The sequence below is a fragment of the Etheostoma spectabile genome, chromosome 21 (assembly GCF_008692095.1).
Source record: "Etheostoma spectabile isolate EspeVRDwgs_2016 chromosome 21, UIUC_Espe_1.0, whole genome shotgun sequence".
Classification (NCBI taxonomy): domain Eukaryota; kingdom Metazoa; phylum Chordata; class Actinopteri; order Perciformes; family Percidae; genus Etheostoma; species Etheostoma spectabile.
In genome coordinates, this window is record NC_045753.1 from 17,752,264 (window position 1) to 17,777,675 (window position 25,412).

The 25,412-nt window shown below is 40.8% G+C and overlaps 1 protein-coding gene across 4 annotated transcripts in view; it reads left to right on the plus strand.

Annotated features, from left to right (window-relative positions):
- kcnh4b (potassium voltage-gated channel, subfamily H (eag-related), member 4b) overlaps window positions 1–24,971 on the plus strand; it is a 35,963-nt gene extending 10,992 nt beyond the window's left edge. For 2 of the 4 annotated variants that reach the window (XM_032502790.1, XM_032502791.1), the window contains 14 exons: window positions 431–562; window positions 969–1,102; window positions 8,853–9,093; window positions 10,294–10,451; window positions 12,258–12,459; window positions 13,321–13,515; window positions 14,032–14,231; window positions 14,496–14,745; window positions 14,837–15,051; window positions 18,971–19,009; window positions 19,934–20,310; window positions 21,436–21,527; window positions 22,437–22,513; window positions 23,487–24,971. In XM_032502790.1, the coding sequence (XP_032358681.1) occupies window positions 431–562; window positions 969–1,102; window positions 8,853–9,093; window positions 10,294–10,451; window positions 12,258–12,459; window positions 13,321–13,515; window positions 14,032–14,231; window positions 14,496–14,745; window positions 14,837–15,051; window positions 18,971–19,009; window positions 19,934–20,310; window positions 21,436–21,527; window positions 22,437–22,513; window positions 23,487–24,515 (3,341 nt within the window). In that variant the 3' untranslated portion in view covers window positions 24,516–24,971. Of the gene's footprint in view, window positions 1–430; window positions 563–968; window positions 1,103–4,106; window positions 4,349–8,852; window positions 9,094–10,293; window positions 10,452–12,257; window positions 12,460–13,320; window positions 13,516–14,031; window positions 14,232–14,495; window positions 14,746–14,836; window positions 15,052–18,970; window positions 19,010–19,933; window positions 20,311–21,435; window positions 21,528–22,436; window positions 22,514–23,486 lie in introns of those variants that run through there. The other 2 variants (XM_032502792.1, XM_032502793.1) reach the window with 2 other exon arrangements.
- Window positions 24,972–25,412: the final 441 nt, after the last annotated feature.

Sequence of the window (25,412 nt, forward strand, 5' to 3'; positions counted from 1 at the left end):
ACACACACACACACACACACACACACACACACACACACACACACACACACAGGGGACACATATAAAAGATGAAGAAACATCTGTTTGGTGGCAGAGCACAGTATCTGCAGAGTGGCTAATGAGCATGCTGGGTTATGGCAAGGTCTTGGATCTTTGGTGCTTTTTCCATGCCTGACTTGTTATAACCAATCCTCTGTCTTCCTCTTTCTCTTTGTGCACAATCCACCCGAACATGATCCATTTCTAATTGGAGGTATATTTTTAGAAGGGTTATGCCATACTTGTCAAGTATCAACAGCTCAGAAATGGTGAGAGCTGATATGATGTACACACAATCACAGGCCTTAGCATAGAGAACTGAAGTCATTAGGGAGATGCATAACATTTACACGGTCTGTTGCCTTTATTTACTAAAAGATTTCTGTTCCAGGTGTGGCCTTCTGGTGTCTGCTCGACATCGTGCCCATAAAGAACGAGAAGGGCGAAATGGTTCTCTTCCTCTTCTCATTCAAGGACATCACCGACACCTATGGAAGGGCCCACCACAACAGCAAGAAGGATGGTACAAGCCTTGCTTACAAAAACACACCCCTTTATTTGCTTACTATGAATGAGCATGATTTACAAAGGGTCATTCTCTGGCACCCAGCGTTCATTTTCTCCAAGCACTCTTCTTCATCACTGTCACATTATGCCCTCAGTTTTTGTTCTGGCTGGCATTCGTTCACTGAACTCAGAGAATGTTTTTCCAGTGGGGAGTTTGATATGTGCAGCAGAGTGAAACCTGGACTTCGCAAATATCAAGCAGTATGCCAGAGGAAATAATTTTGATGCAATGGAATGAAAGTCAAATCAGTTGTGTTTTTGTGTCACTTGTGTAACTATTACAGGGATGATTGTTTGGCATAAAAGCCTGACAGAGTTAGGCCATTAAATGACACAATGTACCTCTCTGTTCTGTGTGACTGTTTCAGAGAACAAGAGGCACAGGAGGAAAAGCAGCTCTCACTTCAGCGAGGCCAGGAAGCGGGGACGCACTATGTTGTACCAGCTGACCAGCCAGTTCTCGAGAGGAGGCAAAAGAAAGGTCAACCTGGGTGGCGTGAGTAATTTTATACAGTGTACTTCCTAAATTGGCTGTGATGGCATTTTTTATGTGTGCCCTGAAATACCCTCTAAGAAAATAAACAGGAGTTACTCAGACATGCAGCACCCTCAATCTTTAACTTGAATTATTAATGTTAATATCTAAAAGATGAGATTTTAAGAAGACAATGTAAGGGACGTCTTGACCCAGATTCCCAGAGTGTGGCTTATCTCTGGAAATTTCATCAAATGAATGGGTTTACTATTTTAATCTTGCTTCTCTTGCATTTATTTGCATGGCAGCTGTGTGACTTCAGATGGACACATAGTGAGGTCACTGTGACAGCAGTGGCTGCTGGGAGGCACAATGTGGTTGTCACTGAGAGTGAGGTTTTAGGGGTCTTTTTTGGGACTGTAAGGACATGCCAACATTTTGCCATAGGGACTCCGTGATGAAAGTCATTATGTCACCAGCATTATCCATATAGGCCAAAATGCTGTGTCTAGTACTTTTATATATTATCATAATTATGTACAACCTGTTGGAAAATGTGAAGGATAAAATAGTCACATTGCATATACAGTAGATTGCAACCCTTTTTTTGCCATCTGCTGTATTTTATTTCTTTTTTGTGTTTCAAGTACATTAAGAGGCCTTTTGGTGTTGTGAAATAGACCTGGGCTATGGTCTGCTTCATCGCCTCTTGTCTTATTCCCACAGATCAAAGGCCTTCGTAGGCTTTGAATAATAAAGTTGTGCTACACTCCAAGCAAATGTTATTCATTAAATCAAGCTCCTGTTTTGCTCTGAGACACCCAAGAGGCGCAGTTTTTCTAGTGGAGCACCATTTTGAGATAATTACACTCCCTCCCTGCAGAGGCTCAGTTACCAACTGGGTATGTACTCAGACATGTCCCTCACAATGTGGCGGTGCATCCCAGGGGGCTAAAAGCAATTCAGAACGTTTAACTTTTACTGGTAATTGTACACCCCTTACTTATTACCGCCATTTTGAGCTTCCTTCCTTAATGCTAGTACACATATTGCTAGAGCTTGCAATAACAGGACGAGAATCTGACATGAATTTATCATTCAAACACGCTATCCTTTTCCTTATTGTTAAATGTAGGAATGTGTTTTATGTCATAGTAACATGAGGAAACTTGTTTTTTTATGTTGGTCTGACAAAACAATCATTTTGGAAAATTCACCTCAACCTCTGGTCCATTTATTACTGTTTTGTGACATTTTATAGGCTAAATAATTAAAAGTTTAACCAAAAAAAACAACCACTTAGAACGTTTCTGAAAAGATGATCAAGTGATAAATACCCTCACATGAATCTGACCTGTATCCTGTTAACACCTCCAGTAACATAAGCTCTGCTGCTGCTTTCAGACTGGACCTGCAGGTGTCTTAATGGGATGTTTCCCATGAAGACACCTGTGCTACACCTCCCCTCTGTTTGCCAAACCTCTTGCTGCCCTGCTTCCAAACCCATCTACTTACAGATGGCACTGTTCACTGAAACATACCCTTTCTTATAATACACACGCACAAGCACACACACGCTTCACATGTACATACACAGACAATAAATGATTGATTCAGATATGGTAAACACATTCAGAATCATATGCACAATATTTATTCAAATTTTATTCCAGTACCCTCAGTGAGAGGGTGCATGAGAGTGTATATTCACGCCAACACAAGTGTCTCTTTCTCCCTCACACATCAAACTAAATAAAATGGAATAAGAAATGTAATGATCAGTGCTATGTGTTTACAGCCTGCTCTCATTCCCTCTCCTTTTCATTCACGCACACGCCCCTTACTTCTCCACCACGCCACCTCTACCACCAGTTGAATTACCAATTTAAAGTGTTTTTTTAACTCCAAATGAGATTTTATTTGTGCAAGATAGGTAAGAGAGTGTAGGTAAGAGAAAATTTGTGTGGTAAACGGAGCATAATAAATATCTTGTTTGAACTAACTTTTTCAACTTTTGAATGTCGGATGGTACATTTCATAAAATTTCCTCCTCATGAAACACAATATCAATTCTAAATGAAGCTGCTGCTGGGAGCACATCTATGTTCCCCAGTCAATATATTTTTTAATATGACACATTGAAGACAAGGTTTTATGGTCTTGTGTTTTTCGTCTATCAAATGTTTAATGTGTTTCCCTGGGGCAATATGTTGAAATCACCCACATACAGCTTATAGCCCTCTGATGTTATACTAGGACTGGGCAATATATCGATCACACGATATGAGACTAGATATCGTCTTAGATTTAGGATATATCGTAATATGGTAAGTGTTGTTTTTATCTTGTTTTACAGGGTGCATTACAGTAAAATTATGTTTTCTGAACTCACCAGACTGTTCTTGCTGGTCTATTATTTACCTTTACCCACTAAGTCATTAAATCATTTCTGGAGAATATTTATCAAACTCTTATTGTGTAAATAACATTTTGTTGAAGCACCATTAGTCAACCAGACAATATCGTCGCAATATCGACATCGAGGTATTTGGTCAGGAATATTGTGATATTTGAATTTCTCTATATCGCCCAGCCCTATGTTATACTCCTTGAAGCCTGAGCCCTTAGATTTGCAGGCAAGACAACGTTCTGATATCTGCACATTGGCTGAATAGATTTTTTACCGTTCAAGGGACATTTAAAAAGTCAATCTCCCTTCGTTGAAACTTTTACTGCCAAGATAGCCCTTACCCCCCTTAGATCAATAACCTAAGGCCCTGGGAACACAGGGATAACCTATAGCTGCTGCTGATAGTACATAATAAAGAAGAAATTATTCAGTTACTGACCAGTTACTTGATCTCCATATTAAAAACATTATTACGTAGTTATTCAGTTATTCAATGGCTATAGAAAATAATTATTTAAAATATAACTAGGAAGCGTGCGTTTTGTCATAAGAGTATAGCGTATCACGTACAAATTGAATTCAACTAGAAAAAATGTAAAGTTTTGGGAAGGACTTAGAGACTCCTGCCTTATATTAGCTAGCTATACTTTAGACCGCTTTAGCACGTTCTAGATTCTTTGCTAACGTTATATTAAACTGCAGGTAACCATAGTATCAGACCTTGATCCCGTATGCCAGTTGGCTAGTTTAGCTAGCGTTAATAGTCCGATATGATTAACCAAAACGCTAACGTACATTTAACTCCCTACATAGACAACATGGCAACAAAAAGGAAGCGTTTGACATTATTCATCCAGGTAGGCAAAACAATGGACTGTAACTTTAACTTTACCAACGTTAGCTAAGTGAAATAATTGACTGAGCCACTCTAGCCAGACACTTCTACCAGGGACATCGTTCAGTTCCAAGCCTGTTTTGTAACTCTTAGCTTACGGACAACGTTATCTTGACGTTAGCTAACGTCCCTGTCCTGTTGTTATTACAGTGGACTACACATGGTATTTTTTGCTATTTAAAAAAGTTTTTGTTCTGGCGGGGTACTGAACAATTATAAGTGGAAATATGATTGGAACTCGAGAGAGTTGGGCTCTGTCTTATTACCATCCTCTTCAGTGCCCTCAGTCCCCCTCTGTTATTAGCTTCAACGCTATTCTCTTTCTCTATACTGCTTTTACACGTTTTCTCTCCCTCTCCATCTATTACCTCTAGCTAACCTCTTCTCCTTTTGGCTCATCCCTTTGGATCCTGCTGTCTCTCCCCTTATTGTCTATCTTTGGCTTGCTTTTGAATTCCTTCTACCGCTTCCTCTTTCTTTCCAGCTGAAAATTTAAAGCCCTACATCCACTCCAACCTTATTTATTTTTATGTATAAGTGCAATTTTAAAGTAACGTTGGGCCTACTTGTACTGAAATCAACAACTTCAAATTCTAAAAGTTAATCCACAATCACCACAATCCTTTGGATTCTTTGGAAAATGTCTTTATTGTACAAATAAAATATCCATGATCAGTGTTTCTTAAACAACCCAGCAATATACTACAGAAGTTCAAATTAGCTCCAGCTACACCATAAAAATGCTAAACACAATAATTCATCAGTAATATTAACACTGACAAGGGCCATTTTTCTGCATGAGTACTTCTGATACTTAGGTTTTACTGATTATACTTTTGAGATGGTAAATGTGGGACTTTAACGTGCAATACTTTTACATTGGGGTTTTGCTGCTTTAAGTTAGAAAAAAATACTTCTTCTACCCCTGACATCCTCCCACTCTGAATACTAATACATTTTCCCATTCTGTTTTCCTTCTTTTTCTCTGTCTGCCACACCATCTCTCTCTCTCTCTCTCTCTCTCTCTCTCTCTCTCTCTCTCTCTCTCTCTGTTTCAATGTCTTCCTCTGCCTCCACTCCTACCAGCCAGCCATCTTTTCTAACTAGATTGCTATTTGTAGCCCATCACCCTGCCAGGCAAGGATGAAAAGGGGGAGGGGGGGTGGGCGGGGGGCTATTCTCTTGCTGGAAAAAGCTTTGACATATGTATATTTAGATGAAAATACATCCCTGTGGTGCACTCAAAACATAGATGTGGCAAGTAACTACTTTAAAGCTGTAATCTCAGATTTTCAGTTAAATGAATGCCAGTTTAGTCACTATTGCTGAAAAAGGTAACACAATGGTGATTGAGCCTATGGCCCACTGATGAAAGTTTGCAATATTTATATAATTTTATTTTTGGCGTGACGTGTTCCAGAAAACTGCTGAGAATTTTGCACATCATGGTCCCATTTTTCTTTCAATTGCCTTGAAAAATCAGCGGCAACAACGTCAAAGTTGAAATAATTGAAATTTGAATCCTTGCTGGAAATTCTGAGCTGTGTGCGACACCAAGGGTAGTGCTCCACCTAAATGGCCAGCACAAAGCAGTTTCACCGCGGATCGTGTGTAAGGTTGCCCACTTTAAGTATCAGTAATTTAAAGATGTATAATTTAAAAATCTGTTAACTAATATAAAAAGTATTTCATCATATAAATAAATAGTCTACCACATACTTAATTGGCTCCTCAAAAACATGTTCAGCTTAGGTTTTTCCTTTGCCTGAAGGCTCCATACCAAAACACAAACACTGATTTGTTGTTTTTTTCTGATCTGGCAGTTTTGATGCTGTCAACCCATGATTGTATCAGCTGCTCCACAGCGCTGCAAGATAGGTCTGGCATTGTGATACTACAGCTACTGTAACCACGCACACTGACAAGTAGCTCAGGCTTGATTTAAAGCACTTCCCCGGGGAGAGCCACAATTGCTTCTTTTCACTTGTCAAAGGGCTAAGAGTCTGAATGCAGTTTTGAAGTTATGATTTAAATATGTCTGACTGTGAAATACATGGCTGGTGCTCTCACATGTTTTCCTCAGTTATCTTTTTTTATTCATTGTTTTTGCCTCTGCACACTCAAGCATAAACTCTTTCAGACAGCACATGTTTTGTCTCTCGTAACACAATTTGTTGAAGGAGAATACTGGATCGTTGAAACCGAAGATCATTTTGTAAAGTATAATAAGTGTACGGATCCTACAATCGCATAATAAGTACTATGCAAAGTAGAGTCAATTGAGACTTGCAGGCTTGTGGTCTTATTACAGTTTGTATTGTTTTCAACTCCCACTGCATTTTTGGGAAAAAAGTAGTATTTTGTGGTATACATTAGAGGCTGAGGATCCTCTGCAATATATTGTGTGCTTAAGGGAAGTGTGTGAGCCTTCTGAGGGAAATTTTCTTTGATCATGCTGTAATGAAATCACACTTAACGATAAGTATGTAATTACGTTAACATATCTTGTATTTGATCATGCTGAATTATTTACCACAGTTACCTTTGACTGAGTTAATCTTGACCTGATTGAAGATACTAAGGCATTTCCCATCTGAATGTCATCAGAAGATTCTTACCTCTAGTTGGTTGGACCCTTTGTCTTGAGAACAATGGCAGTACGCAAACTGAAAAAAAGCACCCTGACCAGAGGGGGTGGACCAAAGCAAAGTATAAAGAGAGTGAGCACCTTTCAATGGGTGTGCATATTACAAACTAACCTTTGTCTTGTGTACCATGCTCTGAACGTTGTTAAAAGTTTGACAATTTTGTAAGAGATTTTTGTCTCATTCCTCGATGTCAGAGTGGGATTATAAAATTGCCGCGACAGCCTCTTCCACATCAAGGACAGGCTTTTGTCAATGCTGCAGCCCAAAGCATGGTGGGAGATGTAGTTGGAACAGTAAGCTCTTGGCTAGAGCATGAGTTAATGAAGTGCGAAGACCAGCTGTAGCTGTGCAGTCCCATGTGCCCCTGCAGTGCTGGGCTTTTCTTTTCTAATCATGGGAATGTGCTTGGCCGACCTCCTCGAGTGCCAAAGGTCCAATGGACGCACTGACCTCTATGTTGTAAGGCAAATTAAAAAAAACAGTCCAGCTTTTGCTGACATTGCTTGAACTATCATTAAAGTGTCTACAGCTGTTGGTGACAGTCAGCATGATCTTTCTGTTAGATATTCCACCGTGGTTACAACTGACTGAGGGATACTGTGAGGAATTACTCATCTCTTGATGGGAGATTGTCCAGTGTCTAGCAGCCATAATCAATACAGTTTTGAAAGTGTTTTTCTCTAGAAACAATTTGAACCTTTTTTGCTTCCAATATCATAACTGAATGAGATATTTCACTGGCGACAATTTGAAGATTCCGAGCGTTTATTCGTACAGTAGGGTGTGTCATTGTTCTCTGGTTTTTCTCCTCTTTTTGAAGTTCAAGAAAAGATTGTCTATTGTCTCCCAATTACTTAATTGCCTTAAATAGTCAGTCTATTCCCTCCAAGTCAGCTTCAGAGAGCCCTTGCAAAGAAATCTCAAGTTAAGACTTGACCAGCCTCGACCGTGCCTTGTTTGCTTGCCCACACCTGTTTGTGAAGTGGTCACATTGTTCTCCGATGGATTACTGCTCATTTATTTCTTCTTCTGTTTCCTTCTCACCACTGTTATGTAATAGCTTATCCTCCTGTCTCCTAAACATGGTTAAGGCTATTATGTGCCAAGTGCATGGCCCTATTTAGAGAACTGCACTCTTATTATGTGCCAAATGGATGCCCCCCATCTCATCAGCAAAAGCAATTTATGCTTTCTGCGAATGGATTTTCCTAATGAAAAATTGGAATGAATAAGCATCACTTTAAAAAAAAAAAATGAAAGCAGCTGATGGCCATTGTACTGTACCACCTGAGGCTTAAACACTAATGGCATTTGGAAAGATGTAGTTAAGCCAAGGCCAAGAAATATATGAGATTATCAGGCATCATCATTGTTGGTAATAATTTTACCCGTCACTGACCACAGTCCTATCTGTCATTTTGGATTATTACTGCATGGCCATTTAACAGGCTTATCACTGTCTTTTTGGAGAGGCTGTCAAGAATAGATAACCAGCAGCATTACCATATCTGTTTCACTTGAGTCGCCTACCGTACTAAATCATCAGCAGTCAGAGCACAAGGGAGGGTGTTGACATTTATATTGTCTGTTGCTGCAAATCTTGGCATGGCAATTTGATTAACATTTATTTTCACAGCACTCCACCTCATGACCATCTTGTTAGGAAGTTTATTATTTATGCAGCTTCTCTAATGTGTTTTGAGTGTTTTATAAATGTATTAGGATTAGTCTGTGAATGTGTGTGTGTGAATACATGTATATGACTGTGTGTATGTATTCTTACCAAGATATTTTTGCACTTCTGCACTTCTCTTACAGAACATGACTGACAAGCTTTCAGTACCAGAGTACAAGGTGGAAGCAGTGCAAAAGTCACGCTTTATTCTGCTCCACTACAGCGTGTCCAAAGCCCTGTGGGACTGGCTAATTCTACTGGCCACCTTCTATGTGGCTGTCACCGTGCCCTACAACGTCAGCTTCATGGAATACAATGAAAATGACGTTGTTGAACGCTCCACTACCGTCAGCGACATTGTAGTGGAAATTCTCTTTATTATAGGTGAGTGTTTTGAAAAGAAGACACAGCTTCCTAATTTTACCTGAATTTCTCGTGCTGTGGCTCAACTAATTACAAAGTTTAAAGTTGTGGTTTCAAGCCAATTCTATCCTCTAATTTTGAGGATCAATTCTCAAACTCTAAAGGGAAGGGTGGGACTCCTCCCAGTTGGTAATGCCGGGTTAACCTCCAAAGGGAAGCACCCATGAGAAGAACTGAGGTGGCGGCACCTCACTGTGCTCCGCTACGTGTAGATGAACAGTGGTCTGGAGTTCATGTCCAAGTCTCTCAACTTGGCACACAGAGGGAGACCACCAGCAATGCTAGGGAGAAACTTTTTGCTGCATGTTTATTCAAGCTCATTTACTGTTTTAATACCCAGACTTTGTTTGTTTTCATTTGTAAGTCATGCAATGGATAGATTGCAATATTCATAATTCAATTCAAAATAAGGCATGCCAGCTCAAAACATTCAGGGAATTTGTGATATTGGACAGTAGGTGTCCACTATTTCAACTTTGATGATTTTTGCAGTTTTCACCAGTCTGCACATTGCTGTGTGTGCTTTCTAAAATTAGACAATCATCATTTTCAAAAAATCATTATCATTATCTTACTTTCTTTTAGCTTCTATAACTGAAATTTGTATTGAATGATGAACATCTCTGCAAAGATCAACAGCTTGGATAACGGATGAGGTTTTCTACATCAGACCACACACCCAGAGGTCTGCTTGTTATATGCCTGCCGCATTCTGACGCTAAGATGAAGATGATCTGTATGGCAAACTCACTGATTCATAGAATTGCCTTAAGACAGTCACATATTTCAGCTGCTTCATATTTGCATGCATATTTCATTTTTTTTTCATTTATATTGTTATCATTTTTAGATATACAGTACATGTCTAAAATTGGGTACGCTACCCATTATCTACTTTCTCTACTACACACTTGAGAGTGTGAATTGCAAACATCATAGTGTGGTCTGAAGTATATATCACACACAACTGAACCACTGAGATTGAACCTATTCTTGTGAACTTTCCCACTTTCAGGTTTCCTCACTGTATACAATTAGTTTATCATTGTATCAGTCATTCAAACACAAATGTTCCTCTTCCAGTTTAATGAATATGAATATGACTACAACATCATTTAGTCACTGGGGGGAAAAAACACCTTCAACCTTTTGTATTTGCAGATATTATCCTGACTTTCCGCACCACCTATGTGAGCAAGTCAGGGCAGGTGGTGTATGATGGGCGCTCTATTTGCCTTCATTACGCCACCAGCTGGTTCTTTGTGGACCTGTTGGCTGCCTTGCCTTTTGACCTGCTGTATGCCTTCAACGTCACAGTGGTGAGTGCGACTGAAATAATATGTCCAGCCTTCTTTCCTCCCCTCTGTGACTGCTAATGAAAGCAGTAAATTGATTACTTACAAGAAATTTTGAAATGTTAGCCTTTGGAAATACACTACTTTACTTTCCTCAATGCTGCTACTATTGCTGCCTGCCTGCCTTTGTGACTTGTTATTTGTGAATAGTCACTGTTAAACAAGATAAACACGTTTGTTTGAGCAAAGCTTGTCCAAGCTGTGATATTCAGCTGTGTAAATGCAGGGCTGCCAACTCTCACGCATTGGCCGTGAGACACACGCATTTGACTTGTTTCACACGCTCACACGCCACACCCTCGATTTCTCACGCTGAAGTGTCAACCCGGTCGGTCAAAATTCTGAAAGATGAGTTTATCTATAAATTTAGCTGTTGAACCACTTATGATCGACTAGTTGTGCTTTCAGAGACTGTGAGGGGGTTCAAGACGCTTCCCGGCTTCAGTATGTGCTTTGATATTACAGACCCGTCCGTCGCTTCGTGTCCCCTCTCTGTAAAATAGAGGTGAGCAGCGCGGCTGGTAGCGTAGCAACTTCAGTCCTTTTAGTGTACTCGCTCGGGGGGGGGGGGGGGGGCAGTGACGCGTTGCATCTTGTGTGTGTCCTCCAATGAAGAGCACGTACAGCCTCCTCTAAACTTTGTCAGAGACCCAAGGTCCTCTGGTCTGTCAGACGGTCTGAGTGAGATCTACCATATCAGCGGAGCAATAACATGCACAGCAGACTATATTACAACTCTCCAAATCTCGGACAACAGAGATGGGAGGAGTTATATTTTGAATGTGCACAAAGTTGTAAACAAGAGCAGAAATCTGATGAAACACATCTGAGCTATACTATACTATATATACAATACTATATATACTATACTATTTATACTATACTATATATACTGTACTATATATACTATACTATATATACTATACTATATATCTAACTGCACGTTGGGCCACTATAGCTTCTCTAACCTCAGTGCATCTCTAAATGTAACTGTAAATAATTAATTTGATGTTTTATAAATGAACAATAGTCTTTATTTCACCAAAAAAGTAAATCCAGTAAGTGGGGCACAGAGGATGAGGGCCAACATTACTGAGCCTTGGCACAAATGTAAAGGAATAGAATTTATGCAAAACAGAGGTTCTATTCTTTAGAATTTCAGTGGTCTTAGTTGATCCCTCAACATTAATTTGACTTTGGGTCCCTGGTCCCTACACCGGGACCCCGGACCTGTTCACCACAGACCCGATCTTCTCAGCTGTTGCTGACATATGCTACTGTCTCTTCATGTGGTTCATCATTGTTGCACATGTGTGGGTCAGTTTCTTATATCATGAGAGTTAATAATGTAAATAATGTAAATGCTAAATGCCCTAATACCTGTTGATACTACAACAACAAAGCTCTTAACCCTCATTTTGCACATATAATGTAGCTAACACTGATTTCTACATTTTTTTTGCAAAAAACTCTCCAGAAACTGCCAATTAATGGTTTATTTTTCCAAATTTTTCCTGGGGGGGATACCCCCAGACCCCCTAGGAGAGCCCCATCCCCCCCACATTAACAATCCCAATTTAACCCTGAAGAAAAAGACCCAAAGAAATGCTTTGTACGCGGCAAAATTGGGTTGGCCCCCCCAAATCTCACTCCAAGGTTTTTGGAAAAGTTGGCAGCTCTGGTAAATGCAATGTATGTACTGTCAAAGTGTGTTTCCAGATATAACAAGGCAGAATGATTCACTTTCTCTCTCCTTTTCTCTGTCGCTAGACCTCCCTTGTCCACCTGCTTAAAACGGTACGCCTGCTGCGCCTCTTTCGTCTGCTTCAGAAGCTGGATCGCTACTCCCAGCACAGCACCTTGGTGCTGACCATATTAATGTCTGTGTTTGCTGTGCTGGCACACTGGATGGCCTGCATCTGGTACATAATCGGACGCCATGAGATGAAGAACAATTCAGCCTGGGAAGTTGGTGAGTCTGATTGAGGCCTTGCTGAAAAAAAAGCTGTTGAAGTGGGAAATTTAGGTTGGGCGATTCATCCAGCAAGGGTTGCAGACAAATGTAGTACATTAATTGTTCCTGCTGATTTTTTTTACCATGTGCCATCATTTTGTCTTTGGCTCAAAGTGTTCATTTCATAACTTAAACACAGTGCTGGCTGTCAAGACTTGTTCAGTTAGGTGCCCTTTAAGTCAGTTGTTTTCTTGTTTAAATTCCAATAAATAACACCAAAGACTAGATTTTACTTTTGCTGTGTCCCCACTCAGCTATAAATAGTCATGACTCACCTATTGGGATATCTAGCTCTGCTCAGTGGTGAGATGCTGGCAAACACTGTACTCTGATGCTCTAATGAGGACTGTCTTTAACCAGATCAAAAGCTAACAGAAAAAAAAACCTGGTAGGAGGCAGCGCAGCAATGTCTTGTTGGTGTCACTGTTTAAAAATGGTTCAACATGGAGACCCATATCTACCCCATTATCTGCAATGTGTCTATACATGTGATTGTGCATACATTTGTGGCAGTGTATTCTGTCTATAGGGAGATTAGGTCATACCTGCATATTAACACTTTAGGTTTTTTATACAGTATGTGAAAAAACCAATCTAATTCTGCCCTTGTCCTGCACCAACATGCCAGCCTCCTGACATCTCTTTCTGGCACACACAAAAACTTAAACATACATTTCTGTCTTTTTTAGATCAGGTAATGCACTATCATCCGGGCTCTACCATCTGTATCAGAGCTGACAGAAGACACACAGACATAACAATTACATGAACCCTAACCCTTTGGACATTGTTTGCTCATGCTCTACCTCTTCTTTCAAGGCTGGCTATACGAGCTGGGCAGACGTCTGGAGATGCCCTACATCAACAACACAGCAGGCGGCCCGACAATGCGCAGTGCCTACCTTGCTTCTCTTTACTTTACCCTCAGCAGCCTGACCAGTGTGGGCTTCGGCAATGTCTGTGCCAACACCGATCCTGAAAAGATCTTCTCCATCTGCACCATGCTTGTCGGCGGTATGTCTGACACCAGGTTACATTCTCCCTCTGGCGTTTTGGCATAATAGTGCGTCAGCTTGGCATGCCAGGGCAAGAGATTTAGCAGAAAGTGGGTTGGTTTGGCTTGCGTTATTAACGCAGCTTGTTGCCACCTTTATATACCAATAAACAGTTTATTTAAGCTGAGGTGGCAATTATTAGTGCAAAAATCCAGTTATTTCTTTTGACTGCATTTCAGAACAGTGATATAAACAAACTGGTAAATTACTTTGGATCAGTTGGCAAATACACAGTAACAATTGTAGATGATTGGTGGTCAATATACAATTTTATTTTTATTTTAAAGAAGCAAAAGTGTTTTAAAGAAGTGAAAAGTAATAGTCACCCTAAAAAGTATGTTAACTTTTGTTGTGATTTAACACATTCAAATTGTAATAGGCAAAAAGAAACAGCCTTCCGAATAAAATTTCAGATTATTATATTTTTTCCTAGCAATACAAATATTCAGCCTTTATATTTGTTTCCATCACACAGCGCTGATGCACGCCCTAGTCTTTGGTAACGTGACGGCCATCATTCAGCGTATGTATTCACGGCGTTCTCTCTACCACACACGCATGAAGGACCTGAAGGAATTCATTCGTGTCCACCATCTGCCCAAGCAGATCAAACAGCGCATGCTGGAGTACTTCCAGACCACATGGTCTGTCAACAATGGTATAGATACCAACGCGGTAAGGGCCCCTTTCATTGTTGTTGTCATGTAATACTTTTGCACATGGTGCTGTCTGCCCTCAAGAAACTTCAGGGCAATGTTTACATGGTGTTTGAGCACTCAATTCTTTTCTACAATCCATTTACAACTCTTTGCAGCTGTAATTGTTTATGATCACAACAGAACGCCTGTACACCAGCAATTGACATCCTAGTGAAATTCAGTAGAGGGGTAACTAGTAGCAATAGTGTCACACCTCATTACATCTATCGCACATGCCCAGCTCCTACACGACTTCCCTGATGAGCTACAGGCCGACATTGCCATGCATCTGAACAAGGACATCCTCCAACTGCCGGTCTTCAAGGGGGCTAGTCGTGGCTGCCTGCGCTCACTCTCCCTCCATATAAAAACTTCTTTCTGCGTGCCTGGGGAGTACCTCATCCGTCAGGGGGACGCTCTGCATGCCAACTACTTTGTTTGCTCTGGGTCCCTGGAGGTGCTGAAAGACTGCATGGTGTTGGCAATATTAGGTATGTATTTTGATGTGGACCTTTTAAAGCATCACTTTTGGGTGTTCATGTAGTGGAGCAAGACAGTGAATATTTATTGTTCTGATTTTAGGAAAGGGGGACCTGATTGGGTCGGACCTGCCTGGAACAGACGAGGTGATCAAGACCAATGCAGATGTGAAGGCACTGACTTACTGTGACCTCCAGTATATCAATGTGCGTGGTCTGAGAGAGGTGCTGGATCTCTACCCTGAGTACGCCAGCATGTTCGCCTCTGACATCCACAATAACCTCACCTACAACTTACGTGAGGGCAGCCAGGACGAGGTACTACAGTAAAGACACACTCGCACACAGAAAACCGGTGTTGTTTAGATGTACCGCTAGGGTTTTTTAAATTGTGAGTCTGTCTATTCAAACTCATTCCCTAATTCCTAACTCTCAAAACCTTAGTTCAGTATGCTTAAACCTGCACAAACCTTCACCCAATGTCTTGTAGATAAGGTGAGTGGTGAGGATACATAAGTGAGAGTTTTCAAACCTAAAGAAATTAGTCTAGTTTCAATGTGTTTTTGTCAAATGAGGACTGAGGAAAAAAATGTCTCTTATTACACATTGATCTGCTGATGCTGGTTTCCTGCTTAAAGAAAACAAACAGAAACGCACACACACACAGAATAAAACAGAATAGACCATACAACATGCCAGACAACACATTTGTTCCCCCCTGAGGGGCCTTTGTCACTCTCCTTGACACTTGTTCTACGACCAAAAGGCTGTCGGGGCTTGATTGTCACACAAATTACCATGTGTGGGTGGCACTGTCAGGCAGCCGTATCGCTTCCTTGTTGCCACCATAAAGCATAGCAGGATGACATTACACTAGACACTGACCCCCTCTCAGTGCTGCCCGTTCCCCCTCATTGTTATTGATGAGAGCCTTACTTAAGGCAAGGTTATCCTCCATCTGGCGAGAAAATGCACCTGTTGATGTTATACAAGTAACACATGTTTTCAGGCATTGTTATATAATGTTTGTAAAGATGCATCTTGAAACCCAGAAATTGAATACTGTAATAGTGTACAACCTAGTTCAATGGCTGTTTTGCATGGCATTTTGTTGAACCGTATGATCAAAACAAAAGAATGCCAAGATGTCTTTGATGTGTGACTGACTAAACTGACAAAGCTCCCCAAGGGCTTTCCCAATCTCATCCTTATTGACATTCTCAAGTTTTTTTTAACTTTCTTCAAGCAATTCTTTTTACTCCCTCAGGCCTTTCCCATTGCTGATTTTGTTGCTCATTAGTTTATTAGGGCCCGAGCGCCGACAGCAGCAAGGGCCCTATTGAAACTAAAGTAATTATTCCTTCTTTCTTTCTTCCTGGAAATGAATTGCCTTTTTGAGGGGCTTAACATTCTCAAAAGCTCACCAAAATTGTCTGTTGCATCAAGTCTGGTAAAAATTTGCGTATTTTAAGGATTTGGGGAATAGGCCCATAAAAATGGCTTGCTAACGCCCCCTACAAAAACGTAAAAAATTGATGTATGTTTTACGTAGACTAACAGAACTTGTTACACATATGAGGCATGTCAAGACGTACAAAAAGGTCATTTGAGCCATACCCTAAAGCCAACAGAAAGTCCGCCATTTTAATTGGAATGTTCGAAATTTGTGTGATTATGGCCATTTCCACATGTCGTACTTTAACAAACTCCTTCTAGAGATTTCAACTGATCAACTTCAAATTTGGTCTGTACCATCTTAAGACGTTAAAGATGAAAAATTATTAAAAGAAAAACTTTTTGTCATAGGTCATGGCAATTTTGAGCATCTATCGATGAACGAGATGGGCCTGGCCTGAGGACATTTATAGGCCAAAATTTACTTTTGGTCATAGTCTTCTATGACCAAAAGTCTTCTTTGTTGTTGATGGTTTGGCCCACCCCCTCTGCTTAAACCATGCCCCCTTTCATAACTTGAGCACTTGGTCAAATACCTAGGACCATGGCTTATCTCTTAAGGGAAATGATTTTGAGAGATATGGGGTGACTGTGCTGTCCTGGCCAGAGTGGGAATGTCATTCCACCACCAGGGAGTCCAAATGTGTTGGAATATAATGACCATGTCGCCACAGGGAGAATTAAGTAGTCAGTAGTCATGGAGTGTAAAGAACAAGCTGACCGGTCGGGAGTGACAGGGATGCAACCCCCTTTGGAGCCTTATGTGACAATAACAGTTTAACAAAGTTTGTAAAGTCAACCACCAGTGGTGGGATGGAAATACGTTTTTTTTTTTCTTTTTTAAATTCTAGCAACGTTTATGACATGTTGAATGGGATAAAAATACCAACCAGGATTGGGCTGAAAAGGTACAGAGAGGAGATGACAACAATGTCACAATAACTATCGCAGGTGACAGTGTCATTTCACAAACACTCCTTCAGTACAATAGGTCATAGACAGCTGAGATATATTTTGATGACCTCCTCTTACCTTTGATAGGATGAATTTACACTCACTCAGCTCAGGGATCTGTACTTCTGTTTTTTTTTTTTTTTCTAGAAACATCATATTTGTCCCAAATTACCGACCAACATCACTTTCAAAATATGTTTCATTTTCACCTGGTTTTAGCTGGTTGTTCACATGGTTTAGTAGTTTTGTGAGGTCACAAGCCACTTCATCATGTAAACATCCCCTATAGTTGCTGATTTGTGTGCACAACTGCACATGCATACCAATATGTAAGTAGGTCTGTTCTTTGCATGTGCAAACACAAGAAAGCATACTTGTGAGTGATGAGGAAAAATGAAAAAATGTCCCTCAATTAGATTCCTGCAAAAATGTGGGACACTTGTGGCATCCGTGCCCCATAAATTGATGTCATTTGGCACTAATATTTCTGGTTGGGTAGTTAATCATTCCATGTTTCTCCGGGGTTAGTTTTCATTATGACAGAATTTGTTGCTGCCTTGAATAGACTCACAGATTCGTCCCCTCTGCCTCTCACATACCACCGCCGTCAGAAGAGATTCAAAGTCTCACGGCGAGTTATATTCTTTGCTTATACAGCTTTTTAGTAAACTCAGTATTGTGTTTCAATGAAGGATTATATTGAATGTGTTTTCCTGCATCAAAGAGCATAACTGGCACTATACTGGTGGAGCGATAGACTGTGGCTGTCACATTAAGCCATGTTGTCAGAAGCACATGAGGGAAGAATTTACACACAGATCCATTTGCCATCCAGCTGGTGATTATGCTAAATTGCTCCCAATGTCTCCACATGCCAGCAGAAAGACAAACCTTTGCTGGAATCCCTCTGCAATCGAGTGTAGAGAATGGATTGGTTATGTGTTTCAGTTTGTGTAGCATAGGCTCTATCATTTAGATAGTTCCAAAAAGGAAAATAAATTTGAGTGGATAAAACAGTAGATATCAAATTTAAATTTAGCATATTTTTGTAAATGCAAAGACATTGCTCAAATTTAAAATAAAAAAGCTCCCTGTGACATAAGTGCCGATTTATGTTTTCCTCTGTGGGTGCTTACGGGCGCACGCCCTTGTCAAAAAATGTTTGCATTTCAGAACCTTAGGAAATGGGCAGCTGCCGACACAAAGACACACACCTATTAACTCAACAGTAAAGTAGGCTTTCTTTTAACTCAGGACAGCACCAGTTTTCACAAATAGAGATAGGATTGTAGATGAGAAGTTTAACTGACATGCTCCACTTGGCACAAACTGCAATGTTTAATTTTAAATGAATGTAGCCTACTGGCAATCTGGCACACGTGGATACTCACTATTTTCCGTGGGTGCTGTATCGGCGAGCACCCACTGTATCGACGCCTATGCCCGGTGAAGTTTTTGACCTCTAGTTGCCAGTGGTGTTACACTTTCTTACTGATCAACAGGTGATGGTTTCACAAGCAAGATATGCTGCAGTGCACCAACAAAGACAATTTAAAAAAACCTTACAAAAAAATCCGCTTTGCAAATGTTTAATGAGGAAGAAAGTGCACTGGACACATTTGTTAGACATTAAGGGTAGACAGGATGCATTTTGGTGAGTAACAGGGCACAAGTCTACAGGGCACCTTTTCATTTCTAAGTGTTTAATTCTGATGGCCCATTTTAATTTTTGAAAGTTGAATACACAGGATATGAAGTTGGAAAAATAAATACTTTTTGCCTGAGGCAGTGTCTTATAATCCCTGTTGCTTTCTTTTTGTTTCTGCAGGGCCTCAGCAGGTTTTCACGGTCACCCAGGCTTTATCATGTGAGTTCAAATGAAGGCTTCTTCTTCTCTCAGGGGCATCATTATTCCTTTTTCCACCAAACACGACTTCCTAAAAATAATACTAATTTTTTAATAGATGAACAAAGCCTGTTTCTGAATTCTATTGGAGTAGGTTAGATCACAACACAATTGTTGTCAAAGGTGCATTTTGTGTCATGCCTATCAATTCTAGGCTTTTAGCAGGTGTGTCTGTTTTTTTTTAGGTCAAAGCCTTGTGTTTTTATAGTGCATACTGTAATGCAAGTGAGTGCTGTGGGAGGGTTTGTGCCAGGACTTTCCCCTTCAGGTTGAATCTCATTTGGAATAGAGAAAAGAGTTCTGTCCCTGGAGTTAGCCTGCTAACTGGGTCAGTAGCTCCTAATGGGAAACCTTGTGAGCTACTTTTCTCACTATCTACTGTATGCTTGTCTCGCCGCCTTAATTTTCTATTGTTAAAATACTGTTTACAGTGCTTGTTTTATCTGCTATTAAAAGTTCCATTTTATGTAAAACCAGTTGTTTTTACTCAGAAGCACTTGGGCAGCCGTGGCAACTTTGTAGCAAATATAATAAGTAATACAAGTAATGTGATTAAAATATCATCAGCTGTATCTCATTAAAATCCAAATGACACAATAATTGCTCTTTATCGGCAGCTTTTAAAAGAAATTATTATAATTAAAGACTTATTATGTGCCAGATTACTCATGAAATGATTTGTGTATTGTGAGTGACATTTTAGATGAATCAAGTTTAACATTTTTCTGATATTTTTAAATATTTCAGTATTCATGTAATTAATATTCCAGTATTTACAAATCTGTTTTCATATCCTCAAACACAAATCAGGCATTTTAAGGACCAGTGCACCCCTTAGTGAAAATGTAAGTGTGCAGTTATTAATGCTTCATGTTTTATTTGCAGGAATCCAGGCTCTCCTCTATCATGGAAACAAAGGGGAATGACCCTGAGGACTCCTTCCACCTCTCTCCGGTTGCCCGCTCCCGTCGCAACCTCCTGCTGCCCAACTTCAGCAGCCCTGTTCGCCGTACCTCCCTGGGAAACCTCCTGGGGGAGGATTTGCGTGAGTTCACTGCCCTGCGACACTGCCGTTCACCAATCATCAGCCGCGTCCACGAGCAGAGATCATCACCTCAGCCACCGTCGAAAAAAGAGCATGACTCCCACAAAGCCACCCCCGCCTCAGCTTCAGCTCAGGGAGCGTTGGGGGCCGTGCAAAAGCCTTCAAAGCTGCTTATCCCAACTGTCACTTGCTCTGGACCCCCAGATCTCAGTCCCAGGTATTGATAAAATATCATCAAAGTCAATTTTCTTAACACAAGCAGCATACAAGCCAAAACGTGCCAAAGCCTGAATTAAATTACTTTTTAGATGTTGGTAGCTGGTTGGCCAAAATAGAAATAATAGAAACTAAATTGTCTTGTTGATGTTTAAGCCAAACTGTGTTTTGATTCAGTTTGATGATGCAGTATCTGAGTACAGAGTCTGTGCACTATTATTATGTTGGATTCTTTCATTTTCACTTTTCTAATGCAGTCCAACACCCCAACTCTTCAAACTATAGTTTCAGTATTACCAAATGGCAGCTTGAACACCTGGCACAGTGTCAACAGCAAAAAAAGTAATAATCTTCACAAAGGCAGAAAAAAAGGTTGTATTGGATTGCATTAATATGTTAATGCAATCCAGGTTTTTTTGTATTGATTTTTCTTTGCACCTCATTACATGAAGAGTTTATTTTTTAGTGGTTCTCGTCATTTTATCTCCAACTTTAATGAGTAGCAACATTGTAGTGTCTTTCATTCAAAAATTGTGTCCCCCACTATTTCACAGTGGTTTGCCTCATTAACAGCACCACTTTACCATGGGCGTTGATGCCTCTCTTCCTGTGATTGTTGTGGTCTAATCTGACTGTGTCATAGACAACGTTGTTACGTTATGTACAGCGTATATATATATTCCCCCTAGCTATGATTGCCTTAGAACGTCTGAGATGGTCTACAGTAAGTAGGATGTGTTGCAGTAACAGATGCCTAAAGTAATGCCACATAAACCTGCATCATCGACGTAATGTAAATGGAGTGTATTTGCATTGCATATTTTAACAGATGTCTCTGCATTTCATCACCAGAGCACCTTATCCTTTTGCCCTAACCATCTGTATTCATAATGTATCCCTAAGTCATCAAGTAAGTCCTAGCTATGGGTAAATGTTGGTTCAGAGAGCTCAGGTGTCTGCCCTCCAGACTGGGCTCTTCTCCTCATGTTTAAACCTGCACGGGCCTCTGCCAGCTGCAGCTCTCATGGCACATTCTTGGGTCGTCTGCTGGCTCCAATGATAATTGAAAAAGCTCTACTGTTACATTAACTCCAGCTTCCCTCTTCTTCATCCCCTCCCCTGCCAGGGTTGTAGATGGCATCGAAGACAATGGACACGCGTTCCACTTCAACGTGGAGCACAGCGGGCCTCAAGCCAACACGGGAGGCAGCACCCAAGGTAAGTCAAACCACCTCCAGCTGCGAGGGTCACCTGGGTGCCAGATGGCTGGAGGTAAACTCCAGAGTTCAAACAGTGGATACAATGCTGCCCTGCCTCCTTCTGGGAGAAATATGATAGCGCAGCATAATGAAATGACAGCCAGGTGTCCAAAGAGTCAGAGAACATGTTAAAGGACAACACAGGTCAGAGCAGTGTACAGATCATCTGACCTGAGCTTTATACCCTGATGATCGATGAATATCAAATTCAGTTCATTTATAATGTACTTCAGTTTAACAAGTACTTTGGCAACGAACACACACACCAGCACACAATCTATGTACAATACAGCTTCCTGAATACTAAAAGTGTTTTTAAAAACCATGGTGTAAGATGAAGCCCTTTTTTGTTTTTGGTTGTTTTGGCCATGCTACAGCGCCTCCCAGAGGATTGCTTGTAATTTTACATATTTTTTATCTAGTGTTTTGCCTCATAGATTCCACAAAATTGCTGCTGTGGTCTGTCTACTGTCATGCTGGTCATGTTTCAATTCTTCACAAAATTCCCTCTTGTAGATCTTAACACTGCAACAACAACATATAGTCAAATAAATTCTACTAAGCTTGTTTAAACTATTCCTAAAGATAATACACATAACATGGACACTATCCAATGCAATAGCTCTTGTAACATGTTTTGGCAGTAATTTGCAGTGTATTATACTGTATAATATTCATTTGTACATACAGTAGATGTATTCATGTATATATGGATATATGCAATACTTACACATATTGTTTATGTAAATTGGTGTCCTCTGGAATCACACATCATAATGTTTGTTTTTTGTATTAATATTGATGAATTCTCTTTGTGGTTGTGTTGTAAGTCAGACGCTTACTGTTTTCTCCTGCTCATTTTCTTCAGACTCCACACAGGCGAATGTAACTCAGCTGCTGGAGACGGAAGACGTCCACCAGAGCATCAGTCAACTCAACCAAAAGGTAATGGACAGCCCCTTATCCTAAATTAAAATTGACTGGACCAAAAATAATGTAGCTTCACAGGTCCAAATCAACTTTGCTCTGTAGCTCTCATCTTCCCCTCTGCCTTCTGTCTGTTAAGTATTTTGGAGACACTGAATATGAAACACAGAAAGCATTAATGATTTATTGATTAAAAAACACAACCTGCGGGCTATTTCAACATTAAAATATGACTTCCTCTTCCTTCACTGCAATTCATCTTCAGTGCAGACCAAAGGTGTCAAAGTATTCACATTCAGTACTCAGGTAGAAGGATAGATACTAGGTTTAAAGTATCAACTCAAGCTTTTTACTCAAGTCAAAGTGTAAAGTACTTAAAGTATAAAAGTAAAAGTAATGTAAGGGGGAAAAAAGGCTTAGGCCACGCCACAGGGGCCTATAGTGCACTAAAAAACACGAAAGCAGATGCAGTGAGAGGATCCAGATGGGCCCAGGTAGGTGCTGTCTGAAGTCAATATTAATTAATCAGCAGGGTCCCTCTGCAATGCAGGAATAGTCAGGAGTGCTGACTCGACAGTCTGTAAAAAAAACAAAAACATTTTATGACAACCTAGCTCTACTTGTGGCTTTTCTCTGGCCTCTTTTCCTTTTTGTTTTGCTCCCTTGTTCCCAGTTTTCTGTCTGCTTTCTTCCCTATTTGCGTCAGTTACCTCAGTCTGTGTCCCTCTGGGTTTCACTACTGCGTAAGAAGCTATTTTATTAGAGTCATGGAGGGATTAAAAAAGATCCTCTTTTAGGATGCCATCAGAAGATTTTATCGGGGCATGAATCCAATACTAAACCTCAGAATAGATGCTGATTAATTTGTTAATCTGTGCTGGACATAATTGGGCAGATTTTTTGAAGCTGCACACATTTGCTCAGTGTAATAATATAACATGCTCCAAGTCTTTTGATCGTCACGACTAAACTGTGTGCACTCTCTACCCAGATGGGCACATTAAACCAGGAAGTATCCGAGCTCACCAAGAGCTTGCACCACATGATGCATCTCCTCCAGGCCCACTTGTCTCTGCATCACTACAAAGCCTCCATCCCCTCGTGCCCGTGTGGCATCCAAATGGTGTCCAGCCCTCCCACAGCCGTTAACACCGGCATGCCCTTCAACCTGGCTTCAGCCTGCCACCTCTATAACGATCTGGGGAGCCGAGAAGGACACAGCTACCAAAGTGACCCACCCGCTGGCTACTGGAGGTACAGGGGATCTCCTGAAACCCAAACAGAGAGCCACCAACGGCCTCAATCCTGTAGTCCACCGGTCAACTCCTGTCCGCCCCTCTCTGTCAACTCTGCATCCAGTTTAGACCTGTTGTGTCACAACGCTGGGAGCATGACCACACATCTGTGGACCAGCCCGTCTCTTCTTAGCATCAACCCAGGCTTCCAGGGTGGAAGTCCAGGCCTTGCACCTCATGCTGGACATAAAGACTCTGGCAACAGGCCTCTCAGTTCTGGCGCGAGCACCATCAGCCAGTCCCAGCCCACTTTGTGCCTGCAGCCTCCCAGTGATAGTGATGAATACTCGTCCTACTCGTCGACACACAGCCTGCTGGACTTGCCACCCAATTCTTACCCCCCATCTCTGCCTGCCCTATCACAAGCCTCCCATTGTGTTCTGATGTCCGCTCCAACATCTCCCAATGTGATCCAGGACACATCTAACTTCCAAATCGAGGACTCAAACCCCTCAATCTATCGTGCGTCTGCCTCTCCCCCTACATTGCCAGGCAACCCTCTTAGATCCTCGCTGGAATCAGGTTCACTGCAATCAGATGCTGTCGAGCCCCACCTTCCACTGGGCAACCCATCTGCCATAGCACACACAAGTCTGGAGTGCCTACTGGGGAACGGGGGCTCTATGGAGAGCAGGGACAGTGAGAGCGAGTCATCCCAAAGGTCCAGCATTGGTGCCCAGACTCAGAGCACAGAGCAGTCGTGGTGTCTGGACCTCATAGATTGAACAGTTTCAGGGGCACAATCACTGACTTTTCTGCAAGTGGAAAAAATGAAAGTTGTTGACATGCAACTTCTTACAGTGTTTAAAGAGAGACCCTGCTGGAGATTGTCAGTGTGTGCGCTATAGTGCCCCTTCTTAATTCCTATTTGTCATCCCACACAGTTTACTCCATTTCTATGCAAAAGCATGTATTTCGTGCATTATCTTGGATTTACTGAAGTGTGTCTAAAAGAAGAGTTCCAGTATATACTGTATATTTTTTCCAACATCCTCAGAGCAATTTGATGTTGATAATATCTGTTACCTCCTTGCATGGTAAAGTTGTTAATTCTTTTTCCTAAGGAAAAGGTTTCCAAATTAATGTGTAAGCATTCTACATGAAAACCTGTTGATTGTGTACATGGAAACTGTATTTGTAAGGCAGACAGGTCCGAGTGGTTGGATGTTTTAATATGCGGAGGAACAAAAATGACACACTTGTTACCTAAAATGTGAACAGAGTATTTGCATCACACAGCGTAGATTGGTAATTGTTTTTAAATGTCTTTCAGCTTTTGTTATTTGTGAGTTCTTGGACTATGTGAATATCTAATATCCAAACTCCACTAAGCAGTACATCATTCATGATTTCAATTATAATTCCAGTGAACATCTCCAGTTTGAGGCTCTCCTTAAGACCCTTCATGAGGTTTAAATACATTTTTTTTACCTCACCACTACAACATTAAATATAGCGCTGTGAAATAGGTTTGATTAATTGCTCTCTACAAATAAAGGTATGAAAGCTTGAAATTCCTTTCTCAAGGATCTATAATCTCGTAAACACGACATAGCTGCGTATAAATTCAACGTAAATAAATACATATGTTGCTGAAAAGAGGGTCCCATGAAATATCATTT